The sequence below is a fragment of the Martes martes genome (genome assembly GCF_963455335.1).
Source record: "Martes martes genome assembly, chromosome: 1".
NCBI classification, from domain to species: domain Eukaryota; kingdom Metazoa; phylum Chordata; class Mammalia; order Carnivora; family Mustelidae; genus Martes; species Martes martes.
Genome location: NC_137888.1, coordinates 199,993,083 through 200,006,546, shown reverse-complemented (window position 1 = coordinate 200,006,546; position 13,464 = coordinate 199,993,083). Strand labels below are relative to the sequence as shown.

The window sequence follows — 13,464 nt, the reverse complement described above, 5'->3', positions numbered from 1 at the left end:
ACGGAATTTAAGAAACAAAACAGAGGATCATAGGGGAAGAGAGGAAAAAACAAAACAAGACAAAATCAGAGAGGGAGACAAACTGTAAGAGACTCTTAACTCTAGGGAACAAACACAGTTGCTGAAGGGGAGGTGGGTGGGGGGATGGGATAACTCGTTGAAGGACATTAAGGAGGGCACATAATGTAATCAGCATGGATGTTAAAAAAAGACTGATCCATCACGGAATGCTACCTCTGAAACTAGTAATACATTATACGTTAGTTAATTGAATTTAAATTTAAAAATACATTAAAAAATGTCTACCTATGTCTATCAAAGACATGTGCACACCCATGTTCACAGTAGCAGTTACTATCTTAATAACCAAACCCTGGAAACTAATCAGTGTCCATCAACAGGAGAACAGACCAATACACTGGGGTAGAGCCCCACAATGGACCACATACAGCAAACAGGAGAAATAAGCTTGTGACCGCTGACACCAACGTGGGTGGGTACCAAGTGTTGAGTGAAAGAAACTGGACAGAAAAAAAAGTCATGGTATAAGTCCCTCCAGATAACATTCAAAACCATCCCAACTATTCACTGCTGTTAGGAACCTGGATAGCTGTTGCCCCCAGGAGAAAAAAGGAAGTAGAAAGGAAGACAGCGGAGGATTCTGGGTAGTGGCTGCACAGGTATCTTCTCTTTGTTAAAACTCAATGAATACTCATGATTTGTGTCTTTTTTCATACATACATTATATTTCAATAAAAAACTAAGAAAAAAGATGATCTCATCACCGATTTTAGTCTCATCATACATGCAACAATCCTTTTTTTAAAGATTTGTTTATTTATTTATTTGACAGAGAGAGAGAGATCACAAGTAGGCAGAGAGGCAGGCAGAGAGAGCGGGGGTGGGGGGAAGCAGGCTCCCTGCTGAGAAGAGAACCCGATGCAGGGCTCGATCCCAGGACCCTGACACTGACCTGAGCCGAAGACAGAGGCTTAACCCTCTGAGCCACCCAGGAGCCCCAACAATCCTTTTGTTTAAAAAATCACTGAAGAAGAGCTTATTTCTGTGAGAAAGTAATAAGAGAAAAACGCCCTATTTCTATTCTAAAGGCTATTTAAAAAAAAAAAAAGATTTTATTTATTTATTTGATAGAGAAAGAGAGATCACAAGTAGGCAGGGACACAGGCAAAGAGAGAGAGTGGGGGAAGCAGGCTCCCCACTGAGCAGAGAGCCCAATGTGGGGCTTGATCCCAAGACCCTGAGATCATGACCTGCACCGAAGGCAGAGGCTTAACCCAATGAGCCACGCAGGTGCCCCTCTAAAGGCTATTTCTATGAACTCTCATTTCTTTGACACGGCCTCCCTAAGAGAATAGCTGTATTTGAATCTGCTGTACGTCCCCTCTTAGTCTGGGGTCATGGCACAGTGTGAAGTTATCACTTTGGAATCGGATGCAGTCCAGTACAAATCCTGGTCCATCAGGCAGCAAGGCCACGTGGTCCCTGCCACACACTGGTTCTTCAGCGGTAAAGTAAGGACAATGACAAGTGAGTAGAACAAGGTGGGTGACTGGCCTAGCCTGCAAAAACCTATTTAGGGGAAAAGGCAAGCATCTCTCTTCCCATCTTTTACAAGCTAAATGCAGATGCTGGAGCTCCTGTGAACAATTACTACAGATTCTGATGCTTAACACCAACCAGAACCAAGCACCAAGTAGCCATAGGGAACTTCCCCATTAAATCCCCAGTAGTTTTAGGAATAAATTTTAAAAATAAGCACTGTTTTGAAAAATCACTTTGTGATCTTCACTCAGTTAAGCATCTGTATCTTTTGGAAGTTTAATTTTGAAGCAAATTCAATCTCATACAGAGAATTTAAGATCTGTTCAAGCAGACAGAAAGACTACGGAAGAAAGAATCCTACGTTGTGAGGAGGGGAGACTCCTAAGATTATATCTACAAACATTATTTAGATCAAGTGGCAAGTCTGATGGCAGTCGTAAATTCCACAGCTGTAATTTAACAGTCGTGTATGTGTGAAATAAATGCTTCCCAATCAAAATCGACCTAGCCCGTTTTGGGTAAAGCCCAGAAAAATTAATACATAAAATATGTTTTGGGTGGTGAACTGAAAGATCCATGTTGATAATACAAGTTGTCAATATCACAATTTTTTCAGTCATGGCTTTCTCAGGCTCACATCCCTGGTTATTTCCATGAGATTTAGAGAATCTGTCATTTGAGGCAGTCAGGCTAGCTGTTATCATCACGTTGGGACCTTCCCTGGCTCGCAAGGGTCTCCCAATATTACCTTAGTTCATTTGCACGAGCCGTGGCCAGAGAATTTGCATCCCATCCCAGGCCCAGGAAACACAAACTTGGGCTCTGCTAGACATCTGGCACATGACAAGAGAGTAATTATGAAACTCTTAGAGGATGAGTGTTATTAGAGCAATGTAATCCAGAGCACACACCCATATACATCGCTCTCTACAAAGGAAAGGAACATGGCGAGAAGAAAAGTGAAAATTAAAGGTACGTTTTAGGTTTTCATGATGTTGGTGGGTAATCTTTGTTTGGGGGAGGTAGTTAAGTTTGAAAGGACTGTGAGCTCAACTTTCAAGGTGGTAAAAATGTCGTGGGTAGCTGCCAGCTTGAAAGGGCTCCCATGAGCTACAGACAGGACCATCTGAGCATCAAACACAATAATGTCCATAACAGACTGAAACACATAAAATATACAATACATAAATCCACAATACTAAAGACACACACACAGGAGAGCATACACACTCCCTTCCTGGTCACCTCTGGTGAAGACAGTGGTTAGGAACCCATTATTCAGGTAACCAATAAAGAGAAAGGATGAAGCCTTTATCCAGACTTTCTTGTAAGGAACTCATTTTCAGGATAAATACATGATTGACCAAGGTCTCTTTGATTTTTGTTTTTTAAATTTAAGAATCGCTGCTGAGAAATGAACTAATAGAAATAAACGTAGGAGGGACAATCCACTGATACGTCTCACCATTTTGCAAGGCCTGATGAAAGAGCTCATCTAGAAGCAATCTCAAAAGCAGAAAACCTCTGGGAAAGTCTGCTGGGGAATTCTGTAGCAGACAGATCAGCCTAACAACACTAGAACCACTGACCAACCTTAATGTCACCAAGAGAGACGAAAAATGTCAGCTTCCAAAAAGTGAACCTGCGCCTGGTAACGTATCCAGAGCAAGCCTCTGGTTTGCGGGAGATGTGTAGGAGAGTGAGGTGGGGAGAAGAACATGCAAAATGACACCATGCACCTCCCGGGCACACTCAGGCAGTCACAGGTGGATGAATGGCATTAAAAAAAAAAAAAAAAAAAGGGGAGGTGAACTGTTAACACATTAAGACAGATTTAAGAGACCTATCAGCAAATGCAATGTGTGGACCTTATCTGAACACCAACTCAAACAAATGAAGCATCCGAGGACATTTAGCTAATGGTACTAGGAATTATGGGCGTGATAATAGTAGTTATATTAAAGAATAAGATTTCCATTGGCTAGAGATGTATCCTGAAGTATACCTCTTGACCCGGGGTGAGAAGGAATAAATAAAATATTGGCAATTCTGAAGCCGTGCAAGAGGTATATAAGGGGAGACTCTTAACACTGTTCACTCTCCTTTTGCCTATGGTAGATATTCTAATAAAAAGTGAAAAATGGTGGGAAAGTGATGGGTGTGGAAGCTGGGTCATAAGAGTTCATTGCGCTTTTATTTTTGTGTGTCTATCTTTAAAAATGCCTGTAAGTTAAAAAAAAAAAAAGAAGAAGAAGAAGAAAAAAAGCACAGACAACCCAAGAATGAATTTTTAAGGAACTCTGGGATATACCAGCCAACTGGAGGCTGACTGACCCGAGGAAGGGCATCACACCGGGAACAGAACACAGCCAGTGCTGTGTGGTGATGTCTACACAAGCAGGTCTCACTTGCCTACAATTACCTAGATGACAACGGGCATCCTAGTCACGGTCCTAGCCTCGAATTGTCACGGGTGTGGTTAGCTCCTCTGCCACTGAGCCGCAGGGATGACTGTGACCTCACCTGCGTGCACGGCCTGCCTCTCACCTGGCTGGGGTGGGTGAGGTGGCGGCATCTGGTGGTGCATCAGAGGGTAGGGAGGGGGCTGCTGATGAGGCATCATGCCAGGGTGCCCCGCTGCTCCAAGCGGCGCCAGGCCAGGCCCTCCTGAGTGCTGGTGTGCCTGCTGAGGGTTCTGCCCGTGCTGCTGCTGTTCCATTTGCTGTCGGGCTCGCAGTTCGGCATATTTCAGCTGCTCCATGTGGAAGTTCTGGCGTTCAGTAAGCAACTGCTGCCTCTGTTGTTCTAACTGTTAAGAAAAGGAAAGGAAAGAGAGATGACACCAAGAGAGCTTTGCGGGAATGGATGACACACAGGACATCGACCCAGTGCCCGAATTCTGTGTACCACCTCACAGGCACATAGCCACCTCGCCCCCTGCAACATCCACGGCATTACTTCTCGAATAGCTTAATTCCATTTGGACACTGTTACCAAGGTCAAGGTCTTTTCTATGTTATGCACAAGGTCTGCCTTTCCTGTAACCTTTACCCACTGGGGTTCCTGTTCTCTGGGCCCACTCAGTACACATGGAATCCTGTCTGGCAGGCTTTCAGAGATGTAAAAATAGGTTTCATGACTGCCCAAGTAAAACAAACCTCCCCTCTCCTTTCAATAGTCCCTCAACTACTAGAATTTCAAGTTCACACAACTTTCCCAGGTGTTCACTTCTGGATGTGATCCTTTGGTTACTATTTTAGAGCTGACACAGAGTTAAACCCTCGGGATGAGTGGACGTGGCCCTAGCTGCAAATACACACATTTTTCTATGTGGAGTTTGGCAGTGCCACCGCAAATCTTAGCTTTCAACTACCCAAAATTATACTGGGTGACACATTCACAGAATATTTTAGGTGACTAAATAAAGATGTGCATGAATCTTGGTTTGAAGAATATAAGTATTTCAATATTCGAGATAATCTTTCTGGGACCCAAATTAAAATAAAGAGAAATAAGCTATTCCATGTGCCAGGAAATCCAAAAACCATATGCCTGAGAATAGTTCAGAGGAGGAAGCCCACCTTAAATGCTATCAAAATTAATTTAATGCAGGCCTGGAAAAGAAAATCAACTTCACCATGAAGGAAAATAAAAACCCAGATTTTGGAAGTAAGAAGTGTAAAGATCATAAGGAGGGTTATCAGATCTTTTTCTTGTCAATAATGTTTGAGCCCACCACTTCCAGCGGCAAGATCCGAGGCACTGGGAGATATTTTTAGAGCTTTTCCGTCCAAGACAGCAGACAGAAGCCACAAATGGCTCCTGTGCACTTGAAATGTGGCTAATCTGAAGTGGAATGTGTTCTAAGTACAGAACACACACCAAACTCTGAGCACTTGGCATGAAAAAAATTTTTCATACTGATTACGTGTTCAAATAATATTTTGTATGTACTGAATTAAATAAATAAGCATTACAATTACACCTTTTTAAATGTGGTTACTTAGACAATTTTAAGTTACATATGTGGCTCACACTGTATTTCTGTTGGATAGCACTATTCCAAGGCATTAATAGATTAAAAAATATAACATTTTAGCTTTCAGAAGCAGCCAGTTCTACAGATAAATACTATACACTATCACCAGCAAAAACTGGTTGGAATACGCCTAAGAGTTAGCCTAGGAATATGGGCTCTCAGCAGAGGGCTGTCTGAGGAAAAGACCCTGTGGAACCAAGAGGGAAGCATTACTGGTCATCAGGAGTGGCCGCTAGGGAGTGGCCATGGATGGGGTGCAGGAGGCTGTGAGAGTGACGAGAACAGGTGTGACCCGGTGAGGAGGAGGGGGAGTGGAGGGAATAGATGGTAAAGCTCAGGTCCCACGCTGGTTAGCTGGCCTGCAGGGAGTCTCCTAGGGAGAAGGAGATCTTCTGAAACAAATGACTTTGGGAGTGGCTGAGGGTCATGGCAGGGTGCTGCCATGCTCCTAACAGACTGGTCTGGGCTCTTCATTTTCTGAGGAGGGTCCCTCCTCCTTGTTTGTATAATGAGCAGGGAATTGCAAGATGTAAAAGGCAAGGGAGTCCTCGGTAAGTCCAGCTCTGTAAGACATTTAATCAGTGATGGAGAGGCAGACTGAGAAAAAAGGGATCTAAAAATTCTGACTACAGGTCCCAGGATTTGCTTCCTTCTAACGATTCTTTCTAGGAAACTCAGGACTTTGCTGAAGTTAAGACATAAGAGGTTGCCAGAAAAGGACCTCTTATCTATGTCCTGGACAAGCCACTATTGGTCTGGATGGTTTGGCTGAAATCATGCAGTTATGTAAGAACTATAATTTAGGTCAAGATCTGTTCTGTCAAGAAGCTGGAAGACATCTTGTGTCTCTGAAGGGAAACTTAGTCTCTGCATTACCTGTCTCAGTGGTTTGGTTTTGTTTTTAAACCAAACCAGTCCTTCTTCGGGAGCTGACTTTACCCTCAAGTTATTAACCTTGGAAAGAAAAATTTGCCCAGTTTTCCATGTCCACAAATGTACTAACCTTAATTACCCTATTTTTTCCTGAGCTTCACGTATCATTTCAAAACATGGAAGGTAATTAAAAGAAAGTAATTAGAAGAATTAAAACAGATGAGTGATTAAACACATATATCCGCATACACACATTCCTGAAAAAGAACCCAGTTTAAACTAAAGCTCCAGTGTGGGCTAAAAAGGTCCTGTGGGGTGGGTGCAATGCCCGGACAGCAGGCCACAGCGTGGCTCCGAGAGGACCACCTCTGTTCTGCAGCACACGAAGCAGAGCTTCCAGATACATCTTGGCCTCATCACGCAACAGACATTCTTCTCTTGTTGTAGATACCTTATTGCTACTGAGTTCAATCAGAGACATCGTCAACTGGCAGTTTTGAGGAAGGCTCGATGATTCTGAGCAAATTTTAAACGCATAAAACCAGAAACCAGTGATTCTACAGCTGAGAATCTGTCCTAGAAAACCCTATGTATGTGTGTCTAAGGACAGTCATTAAAGTACTGTTTTGTTTTTTTTTTTTAAGATTTTATTTCTTTATTTGAGAGAGAATGAAAGTGAGAGAGATCACAGAGAAGGAGAAGCAGACTCACTGCTGAGTGGAGAGCCTGATGTGGGGCTTGATCCCAGGACCTTGGGATCATGACCCGAGCTGAAGGCAGTCGCTTAGCCGACTGAGCCACCCAGGCGCCCCAAGTACTGTTTTTGATGTACAGTTGTCTGAGATACACTGAGGAAAAAAAGCAAGTTGCAGCAATACTTACTAACACAATCCTAATTCAATTAAGAAAAAAACCACACCTTTTTATTCACATATACACACGTTATATATTTGGTGTCCTAGAAGACACCAAACTATTAGGTGATTATTCCTAGAAATGAAATTGAGGGTAAGAGAGACTTTTTAATTTATTCATTTCTTTCTTTATTGAAAATTGTTTCATTAAACGTAATATTTTTATCAAAAAACAAACCACTAGGGAGCCTGGGTGGCTCAACCGGTTAAGCATCTGCCCTTGGCGAAGGTCGTGACCCCAGGGTCCTGGAATGGAGCCCTGCATCAGGCTCCCTGCTCAGCAGGGCGTCTGCTTCTCCCTCTGCCCCCTCCCCACTGCTCACGCTCACGTACTCTCTCAAATAAAATCTTAAAAATACAAAAAACCCCACACTGAAAAAACAAAACAAAAAACCCAACACTAAAAGGGTGCAAGTCATATGTTATAGATAGTTTGATTTTCTCCTCTCTGTTTTCCATTTCCTAGAACTGTGGACAAAGTCCCAACAGCTAAAGCAAACTGTGTATGTACTTTCATGGACACAGAATGTTAATGAACCTGTCCACTTCCTCTGATGGCTCAGATCTGGCTCAAGGGCAGCGGATTTCACACAAAGCTGCCTGTAGCTGGGCTCTGAAGACACATCCCCCCACCGCATTCAAACTCTGCCTTCCTCTCCCCCTTCACTGCTACACTGTGTACGCATCAGAAGCCGAATCCAAGCAGAACCAGAGCACAACAGAGCACTTTTCTGCACCAAGACACCAAACACAGACACAGCTGCAAAGTGCAGCCGTGGCTCCCACAGAGCTCTCCTCCCAGCTTCACGGGCTCAGATCAGGGAGGAGGGTGGGAAAGAGTACAAGGTGGGGGCTCCACAAGTCCACCGACACTGCCACGGGCTGAAATACCGGCTGAGACTTGAGCCTCTGACGACTTGGCCTCAGAACTAAGTAAATAATCACACACCTTCCTTTGAAATGTTAGGGGTCAGTGACCAGACATCATTTATAAAAAACCAAGTCCCAAACAGACCCATTCATTCCTTCTTACACCTGTGGAAAGCAGAAGACCACAACTAAGTCCCATGGTTTCCCTGTGTGCTTCGGGAGGTGAAAGCCACGGGGCAGTAGCACATTGTGGTGACTGGTCACTCTGTCTTATTGCCTTCTGCCTGCCGCCTGAGGCCACGCATTTGCGATCCAGAACTATATCCACAACTGAGCACAGCTCTCCTCAACTCAGCTAAAACCACCCCTCACGTAATGGCATGGACTGAAACAGGTTCCGTGACAGGACAAGCTGCATCAAAATGCATTACCCCGAAGACACAGAACACCAAGTGCAACGTGCTTCTCCTGGGGCAGTATGAACTTCACTTTCTGGCTTTTTGTTCTTTCTTCCTTAGTCTGTCCTAAAGTACAATGAACTTTCCTGAACCTACATCCCGTGTGTGATGAGATCCTGTTACCAGGAACTTGACCATTTCGTCCTGGTCCAGGCCACCATCATCTCGTGTGGGCTACTTTAACAGCCTTGCCACCAGTCTCCCCTCTCTGGGCCTTGCTGCTTTGTCATTTCCTCTCTGCAACACAGCTGGCACACGGATCCCTGCGAAACTGCAAGGATGCCAGCCTCTGCATTTACTATATGGAATCCATAAAATGGGCTCTGTAGTTTTCCCACGCTTTAATCAGAGTAAAATGAAAAGCCTCTGGGTGGCTTACAGGACTTCCATGATTAGGTCACCAAATCTCTGACTTTATTCTCTCACCTCCTCCTCATTTATGCTCCAGCCCAACCATCACTCCTAAGTTCCCAAACATGCTCCTGCCTCAGAGCCTTTGCACTGCTTCTAGGTCTTAGAAGGATGCACCTGTGAGTTTCCCAATAAGGCCTACCCAGAGGACACCACTGCAAAGTGCGATCTCTCCCTTCCCCCTCCTTGACTCCCTCCCCAGCCTGTAACATACAGTTGTGTATGCATACACACACAGCACAGAACATCTCCTAACACCCTTCGTGAATTATTTCAAGCTCTACCAAGGCAAAGAGTTTTTATTCACCACTGTATCCCCACTACCATATACATGCCTAGAACAAAAGAGGTGCTTAATAAGTATCCAAGGAACGAAAAAATGACCTTAATCTTACATCACCTAATGCAGCAAAAGCCAACAGCTCTAGGCAGGCTGACTCTTCAGTCTCCTCTGAAAGTTCTGGATTTAGGCCTTTTAAATAGCTCAGATCAGTCCCTCCTCCACTAGGAAGCTCTCCTTGATAATCTCAGCCAACCATGGCTGAGCCCCCTCATGATCCCCCCTCCACTGGATTTCCACTGCCCCATTGCCCCGCAGTACGCAGTGTCTCTACATCTCGAGGTCTCACTCACCCTCTAACCTCCTTGAGGACTGAGTCTGGGATTCCCACAATGTCTCTCTTTACTGAATGTATTCAATTTCGACACCTAGCCAAATGGCCTGCAGAAGTGCAGACAGCATTTCGCCCACCAGATCAGCTCACAGATCCATTCTCATGGGCATCAAATTATTTTTTTAGTCCAAATGGGAATGCTTTAGACAGGGCGCACGGCCCCCAGTTCTCTCCAGGTGGCTCCATTCCCCAACATAACCCACATCTGAAACCTGCTCTCTCGAATGCTGTATGCTATCCACCTGGCATGGAAGGCTGCTCAGGCAGGCAGGCCCTCTGAGTTACGAACCCAGCACAAGCTCAGCATCCTCACCCGAGCTGGAGTCAATACTTCTTATCACGTTATTTCTTCGATGGGCTCTATACATTTCATAACTGCCTTCCGCCAATACCAGCACTTCACAAGACAGTGTAATAATGGCTTCTGAGTCTAATTACAGCTGTATGCGTAGTATCTACAAAAGATTAACATTTATGTCCTTTGTTCTTAATTATTACATACTTTAAGACTCAAGAGAACTGATTTTAAGTCATTAGAGAAAAAAAAGAAAGTTCCTGATTCTTTATTTTTTTTTTAAAGTAGGCTCTACACCTAGTGTGGAGCCCAACATGGGGCTTGAACTCACGACCCTGACATCAAGACCTGAGCTGAGATCAGAAATCGGATGCTTAACCAACTGAGCCACCCAGGTGCTCCCATATCTGATTCTTAAAAGTCTAAGAATAGATTTTGACATCTATTGCTATATAAATAAAACCAAATGCGTAATTCAAAAAAAGTATGTCCTGGAGCTGGTAGGTAAAGAAGTACACCTGAAAGTGAACGGAGGCAGGGGCGCCTGGGTGGCTCAGTCATTAAGCGTCTGCCTTCAGTTCAGGTCATGATCTCAGGGTCCTGGGATCGAGCCCTATGTTGGGCTCCCTGCTCAGGAGTTTGCTTCTCCTTCTGCCTCTGCCCCTCCCCCCACCAGCTCATGCTCTGGTTCTCTCAAGCAAAGAAATAAAATCTTTAAAACATAAAAAATAAAGTGAACTGAGGTAATGTGGTGGGCAGAGGAGCACCAGGTAGTTAGTACAAGGCTCTGCTCCTGGCTGACTTGGACTTTCTAGTCTCAATTTTAAGTTGTAATAGAGGGATGATAAAACCTTGCATATCTCAGGGGCACCTGGGTGGCTCAGTCATTAAGTGTCTGCCTTCGGCTCAGGTCATGATCCCAGGGTCCTGGGATCAAGCCCCGCATTGGGCTTCCTGCTCAGTGGGCAGCCTACTTCTCCCTCTCCAGCTCCCTGTGCTTGTGTTCCCTCTGTCGCTGTCTCTGTCATAAATAAATAAAATCTTCAAAACAAAAACAAAAAAAACCCCCTTGCATATCTTAGATTCTCTTGGTTATAAGGAGATGAGAATGATTTATTTCTTTATAAAGTGTCAGATAAAAACACTAAGCTGAACAAACAGGTTTAGCACTTGGCTCTGTCCCTTCTGGACTGTGATCGCAGGTACATAATGTATCCTGTCCAAGCTCCAGTCTCTCCATCCGTAAGAGAAGTGAACAAAGATAGGGCCTTATGTGCCCACCCAGCATCACTGCTGGATTTTTGTCCAAGGAGATTCAAAGCAATCAGTATTTTCTTGCTAATGGCTTCCTCATAGATTTTGAGGGATTAAATGAGAAAATCCATATAAAGTGGTTTAGCACAGTGACTGGTCCGATGAATGTTTATAAAGCCAACAAAGGCTTACAAATAATGAATTTTAATATATAATCATTGGTTACTAGTGTGCCTAAAGAAAGGGAGGTGTGTAAATATTTACTTAACACCTACTACGTGTCAGAGGCACTGTGCCAGGCACATGCCACACTTCTGTCATTTAAGTCCCACAACAGTCCTGTGCTGAAATCACTGGTTAGGAAAGTAGCCATGGCTTTGCCTGCCCACATGGAAGGACAGGAGAGCAGGGCCCAGTGGAGAAAAAGAGGTTATGCCATCACTGTATACAAATGAATGGGAGACATTTTGAATGTTGCAGGACTCTGGTTCTGAGAGTGAGCCTCTGAGCCGGCCTCCACACTCCCACTTCCTGGTATTTAGCCCTTCTGCCTCCCTGAACCATGTCTAACCCCAAGCCCGGTCCCAGAACCACAGCTGGCCTGGGTGACCGAAAACACAGCAAAATGAAGGAATGGAGACTGGGAAGTTTAGGTGACAAGCAACAGGGTGACTTCCATTCTGGGTGCTCATTCACATTCTTTCTCTTTTTAATCACCCACCCTGGGGGAGCCCTTTCATGAACGGCACCCTGGAAAGGCTGGTGTGGCAGAAGCTAAAGCCCCTGCCAACCCCAGGGGTAAGCTGGGAGCCCTAACCCTGCTGATCCCAGGAAGCCTGCACCCTCGTACAGTCCCACGCTGGAGCCACCCAGCCAGGGTGCCTGGCTCCCAGCTCCCAGAAGCCACGTGAGACCGGGTTTGCTGTTTCGGTCACTAAGGTTTAGGGTGATCTTTCCCACAGCAGTGAATAACACAGCTGTGTTACTGACAGTCAGTGGCTAGGCCTCGGGACTATCCCCCACGGAGGATTTTTCTGCCCAGATGCTGACTGAGAGAAGGCAGGCTGACCACCAAAGGCTCTGAGCAGACCAACCTGATGTGGTGCAGGCGTTCCCAACATTTTTGGTTGTGCTGTTTTATTCAGAGACTAGTCCCTAAAATGTTTCATGTGCTCTGATTAGAATTTAACATAACAACAAAAAAAGATTCAAGTAAGAAAACCACAGTGCAGTTCTGTAATTAGAGGTAGTAACTGTTACAAATCCATAGCATGAGGGAAATTCTGAAGGGCCAAGAGAAGTATAGCCATTACACTCGGCCCCTGTGGTGTCTGGGACTCAGGGCGAGAACTGGGGAGGGGCGGAGGACAGTGCTGATCTTCACTGAGGGTTTCAAAGAGTGGGGGTATCCCCAGGTTCAACCTCTGAAGAGAAAGTGCCTTAGAGCTGAGAAAAGAGCCCCTTGAGAATCCAGACATGTCCTGGGAGTGCCCAGTCAGAGTCCTGCTCATCTCCAGGCTCAGCCATCAGTGCTGCTTTAGGAACGACAGCAGGGCATCTGGCTGCCAGCGGATATGACCCGATCACCACGGGAATCCACTGCATTATTACCCTGTTACACTGAGCCCACTAAAAACATCCACACATGACAAAAGGGCAGCTTATGAGGATAAGATACACACAAAGCCATTCCTCAACTCTCCGGCTCAGCTGGCAGAGGAATTCTCCCTCTCCCCGTCTTCCACGTATGCCTCCTTACTGCTCTCAGAGGAGCACTGAACACACCGTGCCATCATTTGTTTACCTGTCTTCCCCACTCAACTAAAGGGTGAATTTCCCGTTTCCACTTCTCTAACTTCTGACACTGGTGCTGGCATACACTCATTCAACAGCCACCGAAACGAGCCCATAATGTGCCAGTTCTGTTTACAAAGACACTCGATCGATTCTGTGCTCAAAGGGCCTATACCCTGGGATGGGAGATGGACACGTGAGCCAGCAACTACAACACACAGTGTAGGTGCTCTGTCAGGCTGCCACGGCCGCAGATGGGGTGGGCAGGTCACCCAGAGGGGCAGGGCTAAGGGATGCAGGGCTGGGGAAGGGGGCCTTG

General features: G+C 45.2%; 1 protein-coding gene across 4 annotated transcripts in view; it reads right to left on the bottom strand.

The window, feature by feature from the left end:
- SMARCC1 (SWI/SNF related BAF chromatin remodeling complex subunit C1) overlaps nucleotides 1–13,464 on the bottom strand; it is a gene marked incomplete at its 5' end in the record, with an annotated part of 173,183 nt that overhangs the window by 14,188 nt on the left and 145,531 nt on the right. For all 4 annotated transcript variants that reach the window (XM_080801830.1, XM_080801831.1, XM_080801832.1 and 1 more), the window contains one exon: nucleotides 4,111–4,372. In XM_080801830.1, the coding sequence (XP_080657956.1) occupies nucleotides 4,111–4,372 (262 nt within the window). The remainder of the gene's footprint in view (nucleotides 1–4,110; nucleotides 4,373–13,464) is intronic.